Here is a 25768-nt window from a genome sequence, read left to right as displayed (position 1 = left end):
CCACATAGAACTGGTCTTAAGATCGAATTAACTTAATTGTCTGAAAAACACATATGTGACCCTGGTTTACAAATCAGTCTTAAGTAGCATGGCAACATTTTTAGTAAAAGCCGAAAAAATACATAGTATGATAAAAAATTATATATTTTTCTTTTATGCCAAACATTCATTAGGATATTATGTAAGGATCATGGACCATGAAGATATTTAGTAAATTTCCTATCGTAAATATATCAAAACTTTCTTTTTGTGAGTGGAGGACCTACCACAGTGCCTCTTATTAACAAATTCAAAGGCAATTTTTCTCAATATTTAATATATTTTTCAATATATTTAATTTATATTCAATAGATATTGTATATAATATATTTAATTTATATTCAATAGATATTGCCAGATATTGTCATGTCCGAACAACTCATACATCAATAGACAGCTTGTTTATTCAACTTTCAGGATGATGTAAAAATCTCAATTTCGAAAAATTGACCCACAAGACTGGATTTGTCGTCCAGGGTCACATATGGTCTATTTATTGTGTCTATAATTTTTTTTAACGTTCGTCATTTTTACTTGATTGAACCCTGTTTAACCCTTTGCCAGTTATTTATTATACACCGTATCATTTCATCTTATTGTTTTGAATGTGGTTGTACATTTATAAATACCCAACACATGCAGTCATGATGCTTTTCAATTAATATTTGAGAACTGTGTTCTCTTCCATTTCCAGCCCGGATCTTAATTTCCTTTTATAATTGTTTATTATACTTATTTTAATATTAATCATTATAATATATTATAAAAAATTCTGTGAACTAGTAAATACATTTCCCCCAAATTCCTATGAACATTTCTCTTACAATTTATTAAAAGAAGAAGTGAAAAAAGACAAAATGGTGAAATTGTCAAATATTATGCAATATTAACAACACAATACTGATGTTTTACATTAGAAAATGAATATATGATGGAATAACAACTTTTATTCTTCTTTTTTTGTGAGTCTTTTACAATGGGTGACTTAATGTAATTCCTGAGGTTTGTTTCTTGACATTCATTAAAACTGTATAATGAGTTTTTGGTGGTCCAAAACAGGCTTCATATGTTAAACTCATGACATTTCATGACATCATTTCTTCAGCGTAAGTCCCAGTTTAATTCCAGATGAAGATCTTTCATTCTATCGTAGTAAACCTGGTCAAAGCGCTCACTTTGTGCTACGGTCAATGAGTTCTTCCAGTCTCCAACCGTTCCTGTAATACAGTTGAAAAACATTTTTACCACCAATTATAAGTTATCATAAAAAATAAAACAAATAACTTTTAAATAACATTATTAGTCTACTTTAACACCCAAAACTTTGGTTACTATATTTTCTCTGACCTTTTCGCACAAAAAGTCCTTTTGGCTGGTCAGTCATCTTCTCAGGGGTGTATTCATAGTTGGCTTTGGGGTCTTTCTTCATGTTGCTGAAAGTGGTCTTTTCAACCACTTTATCAATCGCTTCATCTGAAAGATGCTTCCCCACAAACTCACAGATTTTCACAACGACAGATCTGAGGTCCTGAGAAAAGATGGAAACACTAAAATATTTTCAAAACAAAAGACTTGAATGAGAAACCAACCGAACATTTTTCACCTTGATCATCTCTTCATAAGTCAGGATCAAGATGTTGTATTTGTCTTTGTTTGAGATCCATCCTCTGATGTGATCGAACCAACATCCACCGAGCACTAAACCAAAAAGAAAACAATCATTAGAGCTTCATAACACAATACATTTCTCAGTGAACATGCTCAGAGTTCAATGGTTCAGTAAAGTTCTGTGAGGCTCTTACTCCATCCTCTGAAGAACTGATCCAGCAATTTGTCGTAGCTTTCCACAGATTCCAGGTTCTTCATTTTATTTGCAAAATGGAAATAAGACACCAAGACATCTTTAGGGTTTCTCATCACGTAGATAATCTAGTAACAAAAAAGTGATAGAGTATAAGCAATAGCAAGTTACTGTAACATATAGATTATCACATACGTACTTTTCCTTTTTCTTCCAAACCTTTGGGCACCATTTGCTCATGTAAATGAGATGCGAACAGTCTTGGAGACGGACGGGACTCATAATCCATGTCTTTTTGCCTAAACTCCAGCCAAGGCATCTGCTGGTACGTGGTTTCATTTGCTTTGTCAGGGAAATCTTCCTCATAGAGTAAAGTCATAATACGTTGGGTCCAAACAGTACCTAAGTAAGAGGAAATGAGAAGATAAAGTAACATCATCATTGTCATCACTTTATTCTAAACTCCTTAAAAATATATGTCGACTGGGCTTGGCAATTTTCTTCAGTCATTTGTAGCATTGGCACCAAACACAAACATGATCAGTCTGAAGTGAAAAAACTTTGTTAACTTCATCTCAGCATAGATCTCACTAACCAGATTTTGGGAAGGTAACAGCAAAGACATCATCATCTCTTATTTCAAAATCCTTTATACTGTCAATAATATCTGTGGTGAGATCATGCGGCTCCTATAGAAATACCATTCAATTGTATGTGAAGAATTTGTCACTAAGTTTCTTGTATTCCTGCTGAGTCATTGCTGAGATCTAACTGAGCCGGATCTAACCCCTGTTGAAAAAACAGGGATTTATGTTGTATTTATATTTTTATTGTTTGTTTATGGCAGCTTTGGACTTAATATATCAACTTGAGTGTTTCTCTGGTCCTGTCTATCTTTATTTGAACACTTCAAACAGACATGTTAGTAAAGTTCAGTTGAGTTGCGTTGTAAACCAGTAAAAGGCACATAAATTATGCAGAAAGCTGTTTTTATTGCCATAAAATAGGACAACGGAAGGTCATTACATTAACGTACGGTAAAATTGGGTTGTCTTATAATACAACGTGTGATATTTTTTGTAATGCAAATTAAAAACCAGAATAACAGAAAAGTAAAGCCCTGCATGTGTAAAATATTTCTTTTATCTCCAAAAACAGCAAAAAACACCATCACAACACTTTAAAGACTAATTGTATAGAATTTTGATATATTAGGACACAATGTTATTGTCAAGTAATAGATAAACACAAATAATAAGGTTATTCTTATCACTACATAGACTACTTGGAAACCTTTACTTTCTCTCAGCATTTCCCTTAACTCACCCGACTTTGGGAAAGTAATGACAAAGACATCATGATCTCTTATTTCAAAATTCTCTAAACTGTCAATATAATCTGGAGTAAGTTGACATGATCCATGATCTGCAGGAAACACCATTCCTTTATATGTGAAGAGTTTGTCGCCGAGCATCTTGTATTCCTGCTGAGCCATTTCTGAATTATGATCCAAATGAACACCAAGAAAAGTTTTTTATATTTGATCTGTTAGGAAACGGGTAAACATTAGACTTAATGTAACACCATGAATCTTTCTCGAGTTATACTGTATGTGACTTTTCTTTGTACACAACTAAGAAATGTAATAAAGGTCAGTTGGCATTAATGGAAAATGCAGTGAAATGCACATGAACATTATAAAACCTGTCAGTCTAGTGTGTCTTTGCTTTTTCCCTTGTGTTGATGTTTGTTATGTTTTGTGTGAGCATAGTGATGTTTAAGCAATCCTTGAGTAACAGTACATATACCTTTCCAGAAAATTACTTTGGTTGAAGTGAAAGTAACCTTTTAGAATATGACTTGAGGAAATGTCTTAAAGTATCAGATACATATTGTACTTGAGTATCCAAAATTACTTAAACGTACTAAAGTTGAAGCAAATGTTGGTAATAAAAATGTATTTTTTTTTAGCGTAAAGACAAAAAATGGTGCTTACACAGTCTCAAGCTCAGTAGCTTTATCAGGAAAACATGTTGCCAAATTGCTAAACTATAAAAATGCAAGTTCAGGAACCACATCTTTATAACTTTACTTTATAACTTTACTTCTTGTACCTGTACAATTTTTTTATATCACTCCTTGTGAAATATTATGTGAAGTGATTAAAACGGTGTTTACCGTAATGTTTTTCTATTTGGCATTTGCTGACATCTGCTGGTCAAGGTAACACATCTTGTAAAACCTACACTGGAGCGAGCCATTGAACTAGTGATCTATTAAACTAATGGACTTATAACAATACATAGTCAATCTTTAGATTTGTTTTACATTCAGGATAGCTGGTACGACTAGTCTTTTGTTTGGATTTACATTGTGTTTCTTGTTCTCCTAAGAACTCAGCACAGGCCCAAACCACAGTTGTTGCACCATCACTGGTCCAGGGACAAACAAGCATCATCACCTGGCAGCTTCACAGACAGCAGCTGTATTTCCACCTCATCTTCAGTCATCAGCAGCACAGACACCAGCCTTAGTCCAAACTCATCTCCAGTCATCATCAACAGCACAGACACCGGCTTAAGATCTACTTCATCTCCAGTCATCATCACACAGACACCATCTGTATAACCACTTCATCTCCAGTCATCATCACACAGACACCATCTGTATAACCACTTCATCTCCCGTCATTATCACCAGCCCACACACAGCTTTATACCGTTACACATCCATCACCTAATTTTAATTCTGCAAAAGGATGATACTTGAAAAGACTGCCTAAAATGTATATTATACTTTGCAGGACAATGTTGGCCCTGTGTTGCATAAATGGATCAATGCAAGAACTTCAAATGTGAGTTCTGTAGATCTTGTGTCACCTGAGCACCTGAGCTGAGACACAGCATGTAAATGTAAAGCTATACAGTACAATTAGAAAGTCACCCTAGCAATTGTTTGTAAGGCTATTTACTATTTTTAAGTAAAAATCTGTTTACAATGTAAAGAATGTAATGTAAAGAAAATTTGATTAAATGAATCGATATCTTAAACATTGAGATACTGTTTATATTCATGTCAAAGATAGAAATCAGCGTTTAGGTTACCAAATATTAACCTGAATGTCACATGCAGTCACATTTAACAAACTGTTTGTACTAGTGAGTCTGTGCTTTGTCAAGTTGCAAAACGGTGCAAGAATTAACTAGCAGTGTTATTTATTTTAGGTGTATTACAGGATAATCCAACCAGCCACATGACGAACACTCAGGCACAGAAGTTCTGAATGGATTTGTTGTTCTTTTATTGCTGTGTAATTATTAAACCACGACGATAAGAAATTGTAGGAAATATTTTGGATCTAAATTCAGCATTTAAAGAAACCATGTTAAAAAATAGTTGATCTGTGAATGTTAATTGCATTGCATCACTATCACTTTTGCACCTGCTATTAATGTTGACAAAATATAGAAGTAATGTTGAAATTTCAACAAATCATCATTATAGTGATTCGCTTTTGATTTTGCTTTTTGTATTTTATGTATTTTAATGTTAAGTTTTCTTTAAAGGTACAGTTTGTAGAAATTTCCGCTAGATGGCGCACGATCAAAACAATAACAATCGCGCAGCTTGATGACGCTGTGTAGAAGCGTGGAATGATGGGATATGCTGTCTTCAACTCCACCGCTGATGATAACGCTGATACATCAATCAGACGGGAACGAGAAATCATGTTTGCTGAATAGGTAAAGTAAAAAAGTTGTATTTAATGTTGCGTTTGATGAAATCATTTTGTTATTATAATGCATTAGACCCATGTAATGGTATCGTATAACATTTTGCATAGATTTTATCCTCTTATCCACGTTTTAGAAAAATTTAAACTGGACATATCATATATATTTGAATTTTGTGGGATGTAAAAAGAAACAATTAAACATTCATTTTTACCATTTTATCTATTCAAGATTATTTTGGAAAGACTTGGAAAATTATATAAACCGGAAATAGGGAACTAAGGTGGAAATGAGTGTTTTTGATGCATGTTGTTATTTTGAAAACAAAAAAATAACAAAATAACGAAATTATAATATACAACGCAAAGAACAATATATTACACAGTTATTTATTGTATTAGTTAAATATAATTTACATAAATCGAAATGGGCCTCATGTAAACCAAACATTTCACACTTTGTTAATGATTAAAAATGATGTTATGACACTTAAACAATTGGATAACAAAACAGCTCTGAAAACATGCAATAGTTTAAAAGCACTTCACTTTATTTAGTGATTATTTTTCTTTTTTTCTCTCTCTCTCTGGCAAATGGGATGTAACATTGATGTATTAGAAAAAAAGGGATACAGCTAAAAAAAAGGGTAAGGCAGATATGAAGACATTGACAGGCGACTAAATGGCCCAGTAAAGAGTTCATGCGGGCTTCCAGGTGCCCGCAGACACCACGTTGGACACCATGGGTTAGAGTGTATATGCGGTAAGGATGAGACCTTTCCTGACCACACTAAAGAATAATTTAATGATACCTTAAATAATAATTTCTTGAAGAAAAATGTAAATGAGTCTAAATGAGACCCGATTAGTTTGTGATCAACAACTTTGTCAGATTTGCCTTGCAAGGAGTTATTTTTTAACTGCTTGATTTTATATGTTAATTACATTTACATTTTAAGGCATTGTGAATGTAAACCCTCAATTCCAAATCAATCTTGTTATCCAACATATTTTTTCAAAATCTTTTATACATCCCTTCATGGCATATTTAAGTCTCACTTGAATGCTCTTCGATGGGAGTGTGTCTAAAATGTCCAGAAACATCTTCTGACAAGGTTTTCAAACTCTGTCTGCTTGTCTGAGGTAGCAACAGTATCTAAGGGGGCAGCTTACTTATCCAATGGGTCAATTCACAACCTTACCCCTAGATGCCAAAAAAATTAATAAACTGGACCTTTAAAATAGCCTGCCTAGACTGCTGCCCCCACGACCCGTCCCCAGATAAGCGGAAGAAAATGGATGGATAGATGGATGTTAGATGGATGGACCTTTAAAATGGATATTTATATTTAAATTTTGGATAATATAAAAGCAGTTGTTATCTGGGAATATACGCAAATATTCATGTTAAACACAATACTGATATTTTTACATTTATGTTGGGATAAGTTTCAAATTGAATATATTATTAAATAATACAGATTCTCAACTTTCATCCATCTTTGCATTCTCTAAGTCTTTTATTGCTATTGGGTGACTTTATGTCATTATCCAGGTTTGTTTCTGATAAAATTCAACAGATGCTGTAATTGATATAACACACAGAGAAATGCTGAGTAAAGCCTGGTGTGGTCTCTTATTTTTCTGTGGCTCTACATTATATGATTAATATACATTCATTAAAACTGTATAGTGAGAAAATCCCTTTGGTGGTCAAAAACAGGCTTCATATGTTAAACTCATGACATTTCATGACATCATTTCTTCAGTGTAAGTCCCAGTCAAATTCCAGATGAAGATCTTTCATTCTATCGTAGTAAACCTGGTCAAAGCGCTCACTTTGTGCTACGGTCAATGAGTTCTTCCAGTCTCCAACCGTTCCTGTAATACAGTTGAAAAACATTTTTACCACAAAAGTTATCAAATTAAACATAAAAATAACTTTTAAATAACTTTATTATAATGACACCCAAACTTTTGGTTATTCCATTTTCTCTGACCTTTTCGCACAAAAAGTCCTTTTGGCTGGTCAGTCATCAGCTCAGGGAGGAATTCGTAGTTGGCTTTGGGGTCTTTCTTCATGTTGCTGAATGTGGCCTTTTCAACCACTTTATCAATCGCTTCATCTGACAGATTCTTCCCCACAAACTCACAGATTTTCACAACGATGGATCGGAGGTCCTGAGAAAAGATGGAAACACTAAAATATTTTCAAAACAAAAGACTTGAATGAGAAACCAACCGAACATTTCTCACCTTGATCATATCTTCATAAGTCAGGATCAAGATGTTGTATTTGTCTTTGTTTGAGATCCATCCTCTGATGTGATCGAACCAACATCCACCGAGCACTAATCCAAAAACAAAATAACCCTTAGAGCTTCATAACACAATACATTTCTCAGTGAACATGCTCAGAGTTTAATGGTTCAGTAAAGTTCTGTAAGGCTCTTACTCCATCCTCTGAAGAACTGATCCAGCAACTTGTCGTAGCTTTCCACAGATTCCAGGTTCCTCATTTTATTTGCAAAATGGAAATAAGACACCAAGACATCTTTAGGGTTTCTCATCACGTAGATAATCTAGTAACAAAAACGTGATACAGTATAAGCAATGGCAAGTTACTGTAACGTATAGATTATCGCATACGTACTTTTCCTTTTTCTTCCAAACCTTTGGGTACCATGTGCTCATGTAAATGAGATGCGAACAGTCTTGGAGACGGACGGGATTTATAATCCATGTCTTTTCGCCAAAATTCCAGCCAAGGCATCTGCTGGTACGTGGGTTCATTTGCTTTGTCAGGGAAATCTTCCTCATAGAGTAAAGTCATAATACGTTGGGTCCAAACCGTACCTAAGAAAGAGGAAATGAGAACATAAAGTAACAACATCATATCCATCACTTTATTCTAAACTGCGTTAAGAAATCCTTAAAAATATACGTCGACAGCGCTTGAGCGGTTGTGGGAATTTTCTTCATAGTCATTTTTAGCATTAGCACCAAACACAAACATGATCAGGCTGAAGTGAACTTTCTTGAATGTGAAAAAAATTATTAACTTCATCTCACCATCTATAGTCACAAGGTAACAGCAGAATCGTCATCATCTCTTATTTCAAAATCCTTTAAACTGTCAATAATATCTGTGGTGAGATCATGCGTCTCTTCTATAGGAAACACCATTCCTTTGTATATAAAGAATCTGTCACTAGGTTTCTTGTATTCCTGCTGAGCCATTGCTGAGAATTAACTGAGCCGGATCAGATCTAGATCTAATCCCTGTTGAAAAAAACGGGATTTATGTTGTATTTATATTGTTTAATATTTATATTGTTTGTTTCTGGCTGCTTTTGACTTAATATATCAACTTGAGTATTTATTTGGTCCTGTCTGTCTTTATATGTACATTTCGAATAAGACAAGTTAGTAAAGTTCACTTTAGTTCAGTTCAGTTGCCTTTTAAACCAGTCAAAGGCACATAATATTATGCAGAAAGCAGTGTCATAAATATGACAACGGAAGGTCATTATATTAACGTACAGTCAATTTGTGTCGTTTTATGATACAACGTGTGATATTTTTTGTAATGCAAATTAAAAACCAGAATAACAGCAAAGTAAAGCCCTGCATGTGTAAAATATTTCTTCAAAAACAGCAACAAACACCATCACAACACTTTAAAGACTAATTGTATAGAATTTTGATATATTAGGACACAATGTTATTGTCAAGTAATAGATAAACACAAATAATAAGGTTATTCTTAACACTACATAGACTTGGAAACCTTTACTTTCTTTCAGCATTTCCCTTAACTCACCCGACTTTGGGAAAGTAATGACAATGACATCATGATCTCTTATTTCAAAATTCTGTAAACTGTCAAGATAGTCTGGATTAACTTGACACCATTCATTATTTGCAGGAAACACCATTCCTTTATATGTGAAGAGTTTGTCGCTGAGCATCTTGTATTCCTGCTGAGCCATTTCTGAATTATGATCCAAATGAACACCAAGAAAAGTTTTTTATATTTGATCTGTTAGGAAACGGGTAAACATTAGACTTAATGTAACACCATGAATCTTTCTCGAGTTGTACTGTATGTGACTTTTCTTTGTACACAACTAAGAAATGTAATAAAGGTCAGTTGGCATTAATGGAAAAACTAGTGAAATGCACATGAACATTATAAAACCTGTCAGTCTAGTGTGTCTTTGCTTTTTCCCTTGTGTTGATGTTTGTTATGTTTTGTGTGAGCATAGTGATGTTTAAACAATACTTGAGTAAATGTCTTAAAGTATCCAAAAGTACTTAAACGTACCAAAGTTGAAGCAAATGTTGGTTATAAAATGTATTTTTTTTAGCGTAAAGACAAAAAATGGTGCTTACATAGTCTCAAGCTCAGTAGCTTTATCAGGAACAACATGTTGCCAAATTGCTGAACTATTAAAAGTTCAGGAACCACATCTTTATAACTTTACTTTATAACTTTATAAAATAATAGTTCCTGCAATTGCTTCGGCAGGTTGAGCCCATGCTGATGATATTTTAAAACCAGGGGTACACTTTTGACAGGAAGGCCCTCCTGTGTAAAAGGTCCCTTGACTTGAATTTGTCCTCAAACCTTTACTTCTTATACCAGTACATTTTTATATCACTGCTTTTGAAATATTACAGTCCACAATGAGAAATAATTAAAACGTTGTTTGCTGTAATGTTTTTCTGATTTGCATTTGCTGACATCTGCCGGTCAAGGTAACACATCTTGTAAAACCTACAATGGAGCCAGGCATTGAGTGGTTCGGTACTTTACTTGCTTCTTATTGACGGAATCATCTACTTGTGTCCGTCTATCTTCAGCCTGTCTCAGTCTGATCAGGTAAGGTATCATATTCCAAAAGATCTAGACAGAATATTTTTTGTCGGTATCATCTTTTCGTTTTTAAGTTATTATAATTTTAGGAAAAACAATATAATTTTAAATAGTAGATGCTGATTTTACTTGAAACTAATGGACTTATAACAATACATAGTCAAAATTTAGATTTGTTTTACATTCAGGATAGCTGGTACGACTAGTCTTTTGTTTGGATGTACATTGTGTTTCTTGTTCTCCTAAGAACTCAACACAGGCCCAAACCACAGTTGTTGCACCATCACTGGTCCAGGGACAAACAAGCATCATCACCTGGCAGCTTCACAGACAGCAGCTGTATTTCCACCTCATCTTCAGTCATCAGCAGCACAGACACCAGCCTTAGTCCAAACTCATCTCCAGTCATCATCAACAGCACAGACACCGGCTTAAGATCTACTTCATCTCCAGTCATCAGACACCATCTGTATAATCACTTCATCTCCAGTCATTATCACCAGCCCACACACAGCTATATACCGTTACACATCCATCACCTAATTTTAATTCTGCAAAAGGATGATACTTGAAAAGACTGCCTAAAATGTATATGATATGTATATACAAATGTATACGATGGCCCCTGTGTTGCATAAATGGATCAATGCAAGAACTTCAAATGTGAGTTCTGTAGATCTTGTGTCACCTGAGCACCTGAGCTGAGACACAGCATGTAAATGTAAAGCTATACAGTACAATTAGAAAGTCACCCTAGCAATTGTTTGTAAGGCTATTTACTGTTTTTTAAGTAAAAATCTGTTTACAATGTAAAGATTGTAATGTAAAGAAAATTTGATTAAATGAATCGATATCTTAAACATTGAGATACTATATATATTCATGTCAAAGATAGAAATCAGCGTTTAGGTAACCAAATATTAACCTGAATGTCACATGCAGTCACATTTAACAAACTGTTCGTACTAGTGAGTCTGTGCTTTGTCAAGTTGCAAAACGGTGCAAGAATTAACTAGCAGTGTTATTTATTTTAGGTGTATTACAGGATAATCCAACCAGCCACATGACGAACACTCAGGCACAGAAGTTCTGAATGGATTGTTCTTTTAACAATCCATTCGAGCGGACCGGAGCGTATCCTTCAATCTTTGCTTGATTAACATGGGATGCGGGTGTGTCGTCCAATTTTACATTACCTTTATATAAAAGACTTGGTTCACATGATTGCAGCCTCTATTTACAGCTACTTTTCTTTGTTATACTGTATCTTACATTTAAACAGCTGTTCTGTTTCAACATAGCCAAGTGTATTTAATATGCAGGTTTGTAGCTCTTCGTTGATTTTTTTTAATTCAGCATTTAAAGAAACCATGTTAAAAATAGTTGATCTGTCAATGTTAAATTTATTGCATCACTATCACTTTTGCACCTGCTATTAATATTGAGAAAATATAGAAGTAATGTTGAAATTTCAACAAATCATCATTATAGTGATTCGCTTTTGATTTTGCTTTTGCAAAGCAAAGAACAATATATTATACAGTTATTTGTTGTATTAGCTAAATATAATTTACATAAATCGAAATGGGCCTCATGTAAACCAAACATTTCACACTTTGTTAATGATTAAAAATAATGTTATGACACTTAAACAATTGGATAACAAAAAAGCTCTGAAACATGTAATATTTTAAAAACACTTCACTTTATTTAGTGATTATATTTCTTTTTTTTCTCTCTCTCTCTCTGGCAAATGGGATGTAACATCGATGTATTATGTCTTTGAGAAAAAGGGATACATCTTAAAAAAAAGTGTAAGGCAGATATGACGACATTGACAGGTGACTAAACGGCCCGGTACAGAGTTCATGCGGGCTTCCAGGTGCCCGCAGACACCACGTTGGACACCATGGGTTAGAGTGTATATGCGGTATGGATGAGACCTTTCCTGACCACACTAAAGAATAATTGAATGATACCTTTAATAATAATTTCTTGAAGAAAGATGTAAATGAGTCTAAATGAGACCCGATTAGTTTGTGATCAACAACTTTGTCAGATTTGACTTGCAAGTTGTTAATTAGTTAATTACATTTACATGTTAAGGCACACAGGCTACTTCATACAATATACTTTAATAAGACATGATTTTTTTATATAACTCTCATTGATTTTAAAATTGAGAAAAATACCAGTGTCAAACATTCTGCAGTATAAACAATTAAAATAGTTTGTTTATGCTTTTTGAGGATTTGTGTTAAGAAATTGTGGTAACACTTTACAATAACGTGCTATTAGTTAACATTAGTAAATACATTAGCTTACAATGAATACATTTTAGTTTTACAGCATTTATTAATCCTTGCTAATGTTAGTTCACGTCAGAACTGTTATTCATGTAAGTTCATATTATTAACTAATGTTAACCGTCACAACATTTGGTTTTAATAATGTAATATTCAATGCTAAAATAAACCGATGACACGCCTCCGTCGAATCAAAGTTCCTGCTGGATCAATAATACTTCTCTCTCTGACTCTATCTCTTTGAACTCTTTCAAGTATCTTTGCCTAATTGCAATATTAACAGAAATTAGAGCGTAGCCCATAATTACAGTAAATAATATTTAAAAATAACAGACTACAATATGTACAAACCTAAATAGCTAACTGTTCTCACGTCATGTACAGTGTTGGTCAAAAACACATAAACTAAGGTCTAATTACATTTCTGTGCCTCTCCATAAAACACTGGTGCAAAATAAATTATAAATTAATAAAAAATAATTAATTTTCCCCTGTGTTATATGTGGAGTGTTGATCCTGGATGTTGTAATATGCGATCGTATTCATGACGACTACTTCCATTGTGAATGGATGTCACGGGGTGACTTTGTAAGGGCGGAACGAAAAAACGACGGAGATTGGTTCCGCCCAGACCGTAATCCTCAAACACCGGATACTTCCGGGAAATTCGGAAAAAGAAATCAGGGGTTTATCGCTCGCAGGTGGTTAAATGAGCGGCGCGATCGCGGATTGGGCAGTATGAAGAGCAGGAGGAGGATAAAGAGGGCCTCAGAAACTGCAGAGAGGAGGTCTTTTATTCCAGCCGTTTCGGCGAGTGAGTTGGAGTGTTTGGGCGAGTGCAGTAGGAAGAAGGCGGAGGATATTGTGGGCTGGGCGAAGACGGAGACAAGGATTCGGCAGAAACAGAAACTGGGCTGAGTATATTGGGATGTCTACTTGACTGTGAAATACTTTATGGACATGTGTAACAAACTTGGAAACAGGAAGACTCACTGGAAGTACTGCCGAAGGAGGCCCTTTCGACGGGTTATGTAACAGCTGGAGGAGTATCCAAGAGCTGGGAAGCAGAGGGGAAAAGAGGCCTCTGGTTAATAACGGTGTGAGTACCCTAAACCATCGTACAGCAACAATATCCTTTAGAGTGAACTATTTGTGAGCCTTGTGAGTTTGTGGCATAGTAATTGTGCGGCCCCACTGTGGAGGAGGATTGTGGGTGAGCCGGGACCAGTGAGCGAGAGCAAAAATTTGGGGAGTCGTGGCGGTGACGCTTTAAAGGAATATTCGTTGCATCAGTCCTCTACGATTTCCAGGACGAGTCTTGAGTCAGATGGGGTTGTGACCCTAAATTCACCAAGAGTGTGTGGAGTGCAGTGGGTGAGTCTCTGTCTGTTGCTGTGAGTGTATGCACTGGAAAATTGAAGGGTGGTGCTGTATTTGTGTCGTCAACAACCACCTTTCAGGCCTGACGAAACCCTGTAAAAGAAGACAATGCTTAGGCGGGCGAAGAAACCATCTCAAATAATATGCCGTCGACGACACCTTACCTTTCTTCTCTATGTGGCAGCGATTCACCGTAAGCTTATGCCCGACGTTAAAGACAGCATATTGTGTTGTACACCCGCCTGTATGCCCAAGTGAAGTCCCAGTTACCTTGATGTACTAACCTTATGCCTGAAGCTAAAGCTAGCATATTGTGTTGTACACCCGCCTGTATGCCCAAGTGAAGCCCCAGTTACCTTGATGTACCTACCTTATGCTCGAAGCTAAAGCTAGCATATTGTGTTGTACACCCGCCTGTATGCCCAAGTGAAGCCCCAGTTACCTTGATGTACCTACCTTATGCCCGAAGCTAAAGCTAGCATATTGTGTTGTACACCCGCCTGTATGCCCAAGTGAAGCCCCAGTTACTTTGATGTACTTGCCTTATGCCCAAAGCTAAAGCCAGCATATTGTGTTGTACACCCGCCTGTATAGCCCAAAGGAAAAAGGAGTGAAGGGCTCACCTGAGATCTCCCGTGACGGAGCTTAAGAGACCCGAGACTGTTACTCCCCAATCGGAGAATTGGATTTTAGCTTCCCTTCCACAATAACCTTTTTTTAGTAATTTAATAAAGTGGTTTTAATCTTTTAATTACTGGTTGTCTTGTGTGTCTGGTCATTGGGGTGTTCTTGGGACCTCCTCGAGGTGGAAACAAGGAAGGGGCGTGACTCACGACACCTGTGGTCCGCTCCGACCTGTGACAGATTTTTGGCGTAGTCGCCAGGGTTCCATCTCGGGTTGAGCGACCAAGGTCCCCCAATGGCCGACCACGAGTTGCCAGAGGCCCTCCCCCGAGTCATTCCAGTGTTCATGGGGAACCCCTGGATCCAGAAGTATGGCGGAACTGAGTCTGAGGTACGATTAGCCGAATGGAAAGCTCAGATCGAATACTTGGCCGGGATTCAAGGGTTGAGTGCGGCACAGCAGCTGCAATTTGTTCTAAATTCTCTAGAGGGGGAAGCACGGCAGGAAGTCCAGGCCGCCCCCGAGGCCGTCCGAGCCACCGCTCAAACCGTCTTCCAGTTCTTGACGGAACAATATGGAGATACCACCCCAGTAGCTGTCCTTAGATCCCAGTTCTTTAACTGTAAGCAAGGCCCCCGACAACCTATCAGAGCTTTTGCACTGCGACTACGAGAGCAGTTCACAAGGCTACAAGTACGCCAAGATCATGGTCTCGGGGATGGAGAGACCTTGCTGAGAGACCAATTTCTGCTGGGGTTGAGAGAAGGCCCAGTACGTCAGAGCCTGCGAGTGCAGTTCCGAAGAGACCCGGAGCTTACATTCGAGGACCTGAAGGAGGCGGTGGCCCTGGAGATAGATCAGGCCGAAGTAAAAGATCCCCCTGTGTGTGCGGCCGTAAGTGGTACTGCAACGTTTGTTCCAGCAGCAGCCGGCTGGAAACAGGCCCTGAAAACGGAGCTCCTCAAGGATGTCCGTGAACAAATAACAGAGTTGTCTAAAACCCTTTTGGAGGAACTGCGACTCGGCACTTCGAGGCAAGAGGAAGGGCCGACCCCCCGAGGCCGTGTATATTCAGAGGGTGGCCAAGACCTAGGAAGGCGGTCTAGCCGACCTGACCGCCCTCGATTTGAGTGGGATGAACAGGGGCGACCGATTTGTAACCGTTGCGGAAAACCTGGCCACTACAGTCGATAGTGTGGTCCCCGAAGAGGCTCGGAGGGTTTTTTTTAGGTCGACCGGCCACAGTGGGTCGTGTGGTCGGGACCCCCTTAGTTGACCCATCCATAGAAGCTGGCTCGAAGGACAAGATGATTGGGCATAGCCCTGTAGTGGAGGTCCAAGTGTGTGGCATCAAGGTGCAATGTCTCGTTGACACTGGATCGCAAGTCACCCTATTTTCTGAGAGTCTGTCACAAGAGCTGTTTGGGAAACAGAATGTGCAAGGCACAGAGGCCCCCTGGCTTACCCTGAAGGGAGCAAATGGGTTAGACATCCCCTATATTGGCTACAGATTAGCGGATTTGGAAATTCACGGAATTGTTGTGACCCAGAAAGGAGTGATCATCGTCCAAGACCACTGCTTGGGAACTCATAGAGCCCTCCTAGGTATGAATGTCTTCTCGGAGTGTTGGGAGGAAATATTTCGGGTTAAGCCCGTTTGGAAAATACTGCCCGCAGAACGACAAGAATGGGAACGCGTTGTGGCTGATTGTCGCCGGATACAGATGACCAGGGTCCGGAGGGACCGGGAAGAGACTGGTCGAGTAGCCAGAGTTGACCCTGTTTCGCCACCTCGGCGGTCCCAGCGAGAGAACCGAGGACGCCCCCCTGCACGTTACGGTGAGTGGGCAGAAGAACGTTCTAGGGACTAGAACGGATTGGCGGAGGAGGATGTCACGGGGTGACTTTGTAAGGGCGGAACGAAAAAACGACGGAGATTGGTTCCGCCCAGACCGTAATCCTCAAACACCGGATACTTTCGGGAAAAGAAATCAGGGGTTTATCGCTCGCAGGTGGTTAGATGACCGGCGCGATCGCGGATTGGGCAGTATGAAGAGCAGCAGGAGGATAAAGAGGGCCTCAGAAACTGCAGAGAGGAGGTCTTTTATTCCAGCCGTTTCGGCGAGTGAGTTGGAGTGTTTGGGCGAGTGCAGCAGGAAGAAGGCGGAGGATATTGTGGGCTGGGCGAAGACGGAGACAAGGATTCGGCAGAAACAGAAACTGGGCTGAGTATATTGGGATGTCTACTTGACTGTGAAATACTTTATGGACATGTGTAACAAACTTTGAGTGGTTGGAAACAGGAAGACTCACTGGAAGTACCGCCGAAGGAGGCCCTTTCGACGGGTTATGTAACAGCTGGAGGAGTATCCAAGAGCTGGGAAGCAGAGGGGAAAAGAGGCCTCTGGTTAATAACGGTGTGAGTACCCTAAACCATCGTACAGCAACAATATCCTTTAGAGTGAACTATTTGTGAGTTTGTGGCATAGTAATTGTGCGGCCCCACTGTGGAGGAGGATTGTGGGTGAGCCGGGACCAGAGAGCGAGAGCAAAAATTTGGGGAGTCGTGGCGGTGACGCTTTAAAGGAATATTCGTTGCATCAGTCCTCTACGATTTCCAGGATGAGTCTTGAGTCAGATGGGGTTGTGACCCTAAATTCACCAAGAGTGTGTGGAATGCAGTGGGTGAGTCTCTGTCCGTTGCTGTGAGTGTATGCACTAGAAAATTGCAGTGTGGTGCTGTATTTGTGTCGTCAACAACCACCTTTCAGGCCTGTCGAAACCCTGTAAAAGAAGAGAGTGCTGAGGCGGGCGAAGAAACCATCTCAAATTATATGCCGTCGACGACACCTTACCTTTCTTTATGTGCTAGCGATTCACCGTAAGCTTATGCCCGAAGTTAAAGCCAGCATATTGTGTTGTATGCCCAAGTGAAGTCCCAGTTACCTTGATGTACTAACCTTATGCCCGAAGCTAAAGCTAGCATATTGTGTTGTACACCCGCCTGTATGCCCAAGTGAAGCCCCAGTTACCTTGATGTACCTACCTTATGCTCGAAGCTAAAGCTAGCATATTGTGTTGTACACCCGCCTGTATGCCCAAGTGAAGCCCCAGTTACCTTGATGTACCTACCTTATGCCCGAAGCTAAAGCTAGCATATTGTGTTGTACACCCGCCTGTATGCCCAAGTGAAGCCCCAGTTACCTTGATGTACTTGCCTTATGCCCGGAGCTAAAACTAGCATATTGTGTTGTACACCCGCCTGTATGCCCAAGTGAAGCCCCAGTTACTTTGATGTACTTTCCTTATGCCCAAAGCTAAAGCTAGCATATTGTGTTGTACACCCGCCTGTATGCCCAAGTGAAGCCCCAGTTACTTTGATGTACTTGCCTTATGCCCAAAGCTAAAGCCAGCATATTGTGTTGTACACCCGCCTGTATAGCCCAAAGGAAAAAGGAGTGAAGGGCTCACCTGAGATCTCCCGTGACTGAGCTTAAGAGACCCGAGACTGTTACTCCCCAATCGGAGAATTGGATTTTAGCTTCCCTTCCACAATAACCTTTTTTTAGTAATTTAATAAAGTGGTTTTAATCTTTTAATTACTGGTTGTCTTGTGTGTCTGGTCATTGGGGTGTTCTTGGGACCTCCTCGAGGGGGAAACAAGGAAGGGGCGTGACTCACGACACCTGTGGTCCGCTCCGACCTGTGACATGTAAACCCTCGATTCCAAATTAATCTTATCCAACATATTTTTTGAAAATCTTTTATCCATCTCTTCATGACATATTTAAGTCTCACTTGAATGCTCTTCGACGGGAGTGTCTCCATAATGTCCAAAAACATCTTCAGACAAGGTTTTCAAACTGGCAGCTGCCATTCTAACTCTGTCTGCTTGTCTGAGGTTGCAACAGTATCTAAGGGGGCGGCTTTCTTATCCAAAGGGTTGATTCACAACCTTACCCCTAGATGCCGTAAATTTCATACACTGGACCTTTAAAAGAGATATTTATTTTTAATTTTTGGATAATATGAAATCAGTGGTTATCTGGGAATATACGCAAATATTCATATTAAACACAATACTGATATTTTTACATTTATGTTGGGATAAGTTCAAATTGAATATATTATTAAATACAGATTCTCAACTTTCATCCATCTTTGCATTCTCTAAGTCTTTTATTGCTATTGGGTGACTTTATGTCATTATACAGGTTTGTTTCTGATAAAATTCAACAGATGCTGTAATTGATATAACACTATATAGGTATATTAACACAGAATATTTTTCTGTGGCTCTACATTATATGATTAATATACATTTATTAAAACTGTATAGTGAGAAAATCCCTTTGGTGGTCAAATACAGGCTTCATATGTTAGACTCATAACATTTCATGACATTATTTCTTCAGTGTAAGTCCCAGTTAAATTTCAGATGAAGATCTTTCATTCTATCGTAGTAAACCTGGTCAAAGCGCTCACTTTGTGCTACGGTCAATGAGTTCTTCCAGTCTCCAACCGTTCCTGTAATACAGTTGAAAAACATTTTTACCACAAAAGTTATCAAATTAAACATAAAAATAACTTTTAAATAACTTTATGATAATGACACCCAAACTTTTGGTTATTCCATTTTCTCTGACCTTTTCGCACAAAAAGTCCTTTTGGCTGGTCAGTCATCTGCTCAGGGAGGAATTCGTAGTTGGCTTTGGGGTCTTTCTTCATGTTGCTGAAAGTGGCTTTTTCAACCACTTTATCAATCGCTCCATCTGACAGATTCTTCCCCACAAACTCACAGATTTTCACAACGACGGATCTGAGGTCCTGAGAAAAGATGAAAACACTAAAGTCTTTTCAAAACATCAGACTTGAATGAGAAATCAACCGAGCATTTCACACCTTGATCATCTCTTCATAAGTCAGGATCAAGATGTTGTATTTGTCTTTGTTTGTGATCCATCCTCTGATGTGATCGAACCAACATCCACCGACCACTTAACCAAAAACACAACCTAAAACAATTATACATTTCTCAATGACTTTGCACAGAGTTCAAGTGTAAGGCTCTTACTCCATCCTCTGAAGAACTGATCCAGCAACTCGTCGTAGCTTTCCACAGATTCCAGGCTCTTCATTTTATTTGCAAAATGGAAATAAGACACCAAGACATCTTTAGGGTTTCTCATCACGTAGATAATCTAGGGGGGAAAAGTGGTGCTGTATAAGCAAAGGCAAGTCACTGTAACGTATAGATTATCACATACGTACTTTTCCTTTTTCTTCCAAACCTTTGGGCACCATTTGCTCATGTAAATGAGATGCGAACAGTCTTGGAGATGGACGGGACTCATAATCCATGTCTTTTTGCCTAAACTCCAGCCAAGGCATCTGCTGGTACGTGGTTTCATTTGCTTTGTCAGGGAAATCTTCCTCATAGAGTAAAGTAATAATACGTTGGGTCCAAACCGTACCTAAGAAAGAGGAAATGAGAACATAAAGTAACATCATCATTGTCATCACTTTATTCTAAACTCCTTAAAAATATACGTTGACTGGGGTTGGCAAATTTCTTCAGTCATTTGTAGCATTAGCGCCAAACATGATCAGTCTGAAGTGAACTTTCTTGAAGGTAAAAATACTTTGTTAACTTCATCTCAGCATCTTCAGTCACTTACCAGATTTTGGGAAGGTAACAGCAAAGACATCATCATCTCTTATTTCAAAATCCTTTAAACTGTCAATAATATCTGTGGTAAGATCATGTGTCTCATCTATAGGAAATACCATTCCTTTGTATGTGAAGAATTTGTCACTAAGTTTCTTGTATTCCTGCTGAGCCATTGCTGAGATCTAGCCAAATCAGATGTATAATGTGGTTGAAAAACAGGGAATTACACTGTCTGTTTGTTTATGGTAAACTTTGGACTGAATATATCAACTCGAGTCTTTCTTTGGTCCTGTCTCTCTTTATTTGTACACTTCAAATAATACAAGTTACTAAAGTTCACTTTAGTTCAGTTCAGTTGAATTGAAAACCTGTAAAAGGTTCATAACATTATGCCGAATGCATTTTTATTGCTATATAATATTACAACGGAAGGTCATTATATTTACGTACAGTAAAATTGTGTTGCCTTATGATACAACTAGGGATGGGTATCGTTAAGGTTTTAACGGTATTACTACTTTTATCGATACCACTTATCGATCCGGTACTTTAACGGTACTCTTATCGGTACTTTTTGTTGTGTTTTTTTATAAAAGACAAAACTAAAGCTGGTGTTGTTTTCACTATTTAAAACATTCTTTACTGACCCAACATATCTTAATGCAGGTAAAAGATGACTGATACCTGCCTATTATTCATAGAGAAATAAAATAAAGTGGATGTGGGCCTAAGTTTGTTTGTGTTTTTTGTTGTTGTTTAATAATAACCATAATTGGACCAGATGCTGGAATGGATTGGTTCACTGTAACTGGAGCTTTACATTCACATAATGTAGTTAACTCTGTTTAGGCTTAAGTTATATAGGTTTGGAACCTCTTGCAAAGTACACACAAATAAAAGTTTATGTATTTCATCAACACAAATTAATTTTTAGGTAAGCTCTGCTTTATAATTTCTTAAGCATAATTTATTATTATTCATCCATTTTAAATGCAGTACTGTGAAAGCATTTTTAATGTTTAAGATTTAATTAGGCTACTGCTGAAAAAAATACTCTGTAAAAATTATATGTAGGCTATTTTTTAATGTGAGGTGTGTTTATTAAATGATTACATACTAATTTAAAGGAAACTTAAGCAATATTTATGTCGGGGAATTTAGGAAGACTGCTAGGCAAGTATACATGTACATGAGGACGTAGATGATGAAATAGTAGCTAGGCAGTCGAAAACTTTGCATTTCTCTGTCTGCATATTAAGCACTTTTGAAAGATGTATTGCCAGATTGCTTGTGTTTCCGCTCTTACAAGCAAAAATCTTGTCGCACTTGTTGAAACGAGCATTATCTGCATCCACTCGAGTGAAATGTAACCATACTTTAGACCGTTTGATTCTCTCCGCGATCATCACTCTATTAAGCGCAAGCTCTCGTGTTGTGTGAGCGCGAGCTCTGTGTAGTGTGGGACAGACGGACAATTCGCGTGCGAGATTGCGAATAACGAAAATGCAGGTAAATGTCTTAAATATTATCGCAAATTAGAAATGGTTGGTCAGTTAAAATATGCTAGTTAACGTTAATTTATCAATAATAAATAAGAAATGTTTTTCTTAATTTCTCCAGTACCGACAGCAGAACCGTTAACGTCAGAGTTTATCGATACTTCGGTCTTTTATAATTTAGCCCCGAGACCGATAAAGTACCGAGTTTCGGTACCCATCCCTAGATACAACACATGATATTTTTCGGTAACGCTTCAGATTACGGCCCGCAATGTACCACATAATCAAATAGTATTTACAGTGTAACTACTTGTAACAATAATGTACCTATTCAGTGCATATCTGTAGGTAAAGGGGAACAATATCTAAAGTGAGGGTAACAAAGGGCAAAGAGTAAGGAAAATTAAAACAATATGTATGAAGATACCGCATGCCATATAAACATCCAAATCAAACTGCTCTTGAAATACTTGATTATAGTCTCGAAATATCAACATTGATTTTGCAAATTTTACACATAAAAACAAGCTCATAATAAAATTAATTTGTGACCAACAATCTGAAAATACATTTGCTTGCGCATCATTTCGTATTTCATATTTGCTATGATAATAAAATAAGAACCCTATACTAAGTTAATATCCACGGTAGTTTATTTATGGGTATTTTGTGATTACAAAAGTTGAGTTTATGTTCATGCTAAGATTGTTGTACAGCATACTGCAGGTCATTTATACCACGTTATATTAAAACAATTACCCCTTTGTTTAAAAAATACTTAGAAATATTTTTTAGACTTCCTGACTTCATTATTCCCCAAACTTTGACTATTGTTCCCTGTTACCTACAGATATGTACTGTAAAGGTACATTATTGTTACAGTTAGTTACTCTTTAAATTCTGTTTAGTTATGCGGTACATTGCAGGCCTTAATCTTAAGCGTTACCTATTTTTCTATGCAAACTAAAGGGTATAACAAAGACAACATGTGCATGTTGAAAATAATTATTTTATCCCCAATAACAGCAACAAACATCATCATAGCAGATGATGTTGTAGATTAAATTTTGATATTAGGAAACAATCTTGTTGTCACAACATAATAGATAAACACAAATAATAATGTTATTCTTTTATATATTTTTTTTTTATTTTCATCACACAAGTAAAACATAACTTACATGTACAGTGCCTTTTGCTGTTACAAACATAAAATAATATTACACTTTAACGCCTGTTCCTGGTTAACAAATAATGATATTAACATTTTACCGTATAACATTACATTCCCGTCCCCCACCCACATTCCTACAATTTTGGTAAAAGGTCTATTCAGCTCACGTAATAGAGTACATTAACAAGCAATAAGGTAAGAGTACAGAATAATCACCTTTTCTGGTGAGCGGCCGCAGATTTTAATTGAAATGAAGAAATAGGGAGAAAACAAACAACAAACAAACTCTGCGCATCATTTCAGTCTTCTTGTAAGTGCACTTTAAATTGTTCCCATATCTTATTGTAGGTTGATCTTTTGTTGCTTAAAGTAAATCTCAGCTCCTCTAAATGCAACATATTTCCCAAATCTCTTATCCACATCTCAAAAGTGGGAACAGAATCTAATTTCCACATCAGTAGTAGAAGTCTCTTTGCAAGCAACATACAAAACGATATGGCCTGTGATTGGTGACGTTCACCGCATCCGTTCTCTGCTCCTAATATACCAATGTAAGGGTCTGGTTCCATGTTTGTGGAATATACCTTTGAGAGAAATTTGAAAATACGATCCCAGAATGGCTGTATTCAACTGCAAGCCCACAAAGAATGAAACAATGTGCCGTCCGTCATTTTACATTTGTTACATACAGGAGAAATTGTTGGATAAATTCTGTGAAGTTTTGTCTTGGAGTAGTGAAGCCTGTGTATTATCTTATATTGGATTAAATGATGTCTTGCATTAACAGAACATGTATGAACGTTCTGCAAGCAATCATTCCACACATCGTCGGGAATGTTGTTACCAAATTCCTTTTCCCATTCACCCTTTATTGCATCCGTATTACTCTCTATTTCCCCCAATAATAAATTATAAAACAGAGACACATTCCCCTTCTCCCCTGGTGTAACATTAACAATTGCCTCCAAAATGGGATTTGCACTAAGCGTTTCAAAGTTAGCAATGTTTTTCCTGACATAATCTCTGACCTGTAAGTAGCGAAAGAAAGTTGTAGGAGTGAGAGAGAACTGTTGTTTAAGCTGTTCGAAGGAGCAGAAGATACCTTCTTTATAAAGATCTCTAATCGTTGCTAACCCTTTATGCTTCCAATGATTAAAAAGCACGTCCGATAATCCAGGGGGGAAAGTATGATTGTTACATATTGGGGTATCTAGATATGTATCTGGGATTTTCAGATGTGTCTTAATCTGTTTCCATATTTTAATTGAATTAGAAATTATTATATTTCCATTAAAGTTAGTGCTATTTATTTTGTCTTTACTATTGAGCAAGGCTGGGAGGGAAGTCTTATTACAAAAGGCTTCTTCGATTTTCAGCCATTCTGGCTTGTTTTCTGGGTCAATAGACCCAACTTTCCTCCACCACATCAGAACATTTAAATTAGCTGCCCAATAATACAATTTAAAGTTAGATAGACTAAATCCTCCTTCACCTTTTGTTTTATTTAAATGTTTTCTGCTAATCCTAGCAGTTTTGTTGGCCCAAATAAAACTAGATATGATAGATTCAAGTTGCTTAAAAAAGAGAACGGGAATAAAGGAAGGAATCGCCTGGAAGACATATAAAAATCTTGGAAGTGCTACCATTTTAATCGCATTGATTCTGCCAACCATAGACATAGGGAGAGTTTTCCAATACATAATGTTGTCTTTAAGTTGTTCAATTTTCTTTTTCCAATTTAATTTTAATAGCATGTCAGGGTTCTTAGTTATAATTATACCTAAGTATTTAAAAGAGTGATTTGCAACTTTAAATTTGACATTTTGTAGGAACTTTTTGTCTATATCATCAGAGACGGGCATTAATTCACTTTTTTCCCAATTTATTGTAAATCCAGAAAGCCTTCCAAATTGGTCGAGAACCTTAAGTAATGGAGGGATAGATAGTTCAGGATTCTTAATGTATAAAAGAACATCATCCGCATAAAGCGATATATGTTGAGGTCTGCCTTGCACTGTGATTGGAGTAATAGTAGGATGTTGCCTGATAATAGTGGCTAATGGTTCCATAGAAATTGCAAATAAAAAGGGGGATAAGGGGCATCCCTGTCGTGTACCGCGGAAAAGTTTAAATGAGTTTGAGACATCCTGGTTGGTAATTATGGAGGCTGTTGGAAATGCATAAATTATTTCAATCCACTTAATAAATCCTGCACCGAATCCAAATTTACTTAATGTATGTGGCCATCATATATTTCCATTCTATTTGGTCAAAAGCTCTCTGAGCGTCCAGTGATATTACACAGGTTTTAGGGTTTTTCTTGCTATACAAGATATTAAAAAGCCTTCTTAGATTGAAATATATATGTCTGTTGGGCATGAAACCTGTCTGATCTTTGTGAATAATGGAGCAAATGTGTTTTTTTAATCTATTAGCAAGAATTTTGCTTATAATCTTGGATATCAATGGAATGAGCGAGATTGGACGATAAAATGACATCTTTAATTTGTCTCTACCCGGTTTTGGGATTAATACTATATTAGCTTTATACATTGTTGGAGGGAATTTGCCTTCCATTTTAACATTTTTTTATCAAACGGTGTATCATCGGTACCAACAGATTTTTAAATTTCTTGTAGAACTCAGCACTAAAGCCATCAG

The 25768-nt window shown here is 37.4% G+C and overlaps 3 protein-coding genes and 1 long non-coding RNA gene across 4 annotated transcripts; 1 reads left to right on the top strand and 3 right to left on the bottom strand.

The window, feature by feature from the left end:
- Window positions 1–849: 849 nt before the first annotated feature.
- On the bottom strand, window positions 850–3353 carry LOC130430166 (amine sulfotransferase-like). Its single transcript, XM_056759157.1, has 6 exons — window positions 3167–3353; window positions 2040–2242; window positions 1842–1968; window positions 1643–1737; window positions 1387–1567; window positions 850–1256 (listed from the first exon to the last, which is right to left on the bottom strand). The coding sequence occupies exons 1-6, from the start codon at window positions 3333–3335 to the stop codon at window positions 1141–1143; spliced, it is 891 nt and encodes a 296-aa protein (XP_056615135.1). The 5' UTR covers window positions 3336–3353; the 3' UTR covers window positions 850–1140.
- A 2070-nt stretch (window positions 3354–5423) lies between these two features.
- On the top strand, window positions 5424–7258 carry LOC130430151 (uncharacterized). The gene is made up of 2 exons (XR_008907739.1): window positions 5424–5583; window positions 6193–7258. It is a non-coding gene; the product is annotated as an uncharacterized LOC130430151 (long non-coding RNA).
- LOC130430150 (amine sulfotransferase-like) lies at window positions 7071–9583 on the bottom strand. Its single transcript, XM_056759134.1, has 6 exons — window positions 9397–9583; window positions 8227–8429; window positions 8029–8155; window positions 7830–7924; window positions 7574–7754; window positions 7071–7454 (listed from the first exon to the last, which is right to left on the bottom strand). Exons 1-6 carry the CDS (start codon window positions 9563–9565, stop codon window positions 7339–7341), a joined length of 891 nt encoding a protein of 296 aa, XP_056615112.1. The 5' UTR covers window positions 9566–9583; the 3' UTR covers window positions 7071–7338.
- Window positions 9584–18923: 9340 nt separating this feature from the next.
- LOC130430712 (amine sulfotransferase-like) lies at window positions 18924–20671 on the bottom strand. The gene is made up of 6 exons (XM_056759849.1): window positions 20442–20671; window positions 20035–20237; window positions 19838–19964; window positions 19666–19760; window positions 19410–19590; window positions 18924–19290 (listed from the first exon to the last, which is right to left on the bottom strand). The coding sequence occupies exons 1-6, from the start codon at window positions 20605–20607 to the stop codon at window positions 19175–19177; spliced, it is 888 nt and encodes a 295-aa protein (XP_056615827.1). The 5' UTR covers window positions 20608–20671; the 3' UTR covers window positions 18924–19174.
- Between the last annotated feature and the right edge of the window lie 5097 nt (window positions 20672–25768).

Source organism: Triplophysa dalaica, chromosome 10, assembly GCF_015846415.1.
Source record: "Triplophysa dalaica isolate WHDGS20190420 chromosome 10, ASM1584641v1, whole genome shotgun sequence".
Classification (NCBI taxonomy): Eukaryota; Metazoa; Chordata; class Actinopteri; order Cypriniformes; family Nemacheilidae; genus Triplophysa; species Triplophysa dalaica.
Note: the sequence above shows the minus strand (reverse complement) of the source record. Positions and strands in the feature narration are given on the sequence as shown.

Excerpts from the sequence above, each read along its gene's own strand:
- LOC130430166 (XM_056759157.1), bottom strand. The coding sequence starts at position 3,335 with ATGGCTCAGCAGGAATACAAGATGCTCGGCGACAAACTCTTCACATAT. Across the intron at positions 2,243-3,166 it reads CATTACTTTCCCAAAGTCGG|GTACTGTTTGGACCCAACGT; the intron begins GTGAGTTAAGGG and ends CCTCTTACTTAG. Across the intron at positions 1,257-1,386 it reads AGGACTTTTTGTGCGAAAAG|GAACGGTTGGAGACTGGAAG; the intron begins GTCAGAGAAAAT and ends ACTGTATTACAG.
- LOC130430150 (XM_056759134.1), bottom strand. The coding sequence starts at position 9,565 with ATGGCTCAGCAGGAATACAAGATGCTCAGCGACAAACTCTTCACATAT. Across the intron at positions 8,430-9,396 it reads CATTACTTTCCCAAAGTCGG|GTACGGTTTGGACCCAACGT; the intron begins GTGAGTTAAGGG and ends CCTCTTTCTTAG. Across the intron at positions 7,455-7,573 it reads AGGACTTTTTGTGCGAAAAG|GAACGGTTGGAGACTGGAAG; the intron begins GTCAGAGAAAAT and ends ACTGTATTACAG.
- LOC130430712 (XM_056759849.1), bottom strand. The coding sequence starts at position 20,607 with ATGGCTCAGCAGGAATACAAGAAACTTAGTGACAAATTCTTCACATAC. Across the intron at positions 19,965-20,034 it reads GTTTGGAAGAAAAAGGAAAA|ATTATCTACGTGATGAGAAA; the intron begins GTACGTATGTGA and ends TTTCCCCCCTAG. Across the intron at positions 19,291-19,409 it reads AGGACTTTTTGTGCGAAAAG|GAACGGTTGGAGACTGGAAG; the intron begins GTCAGAGAAAAT and ends ACTGTATTACAG.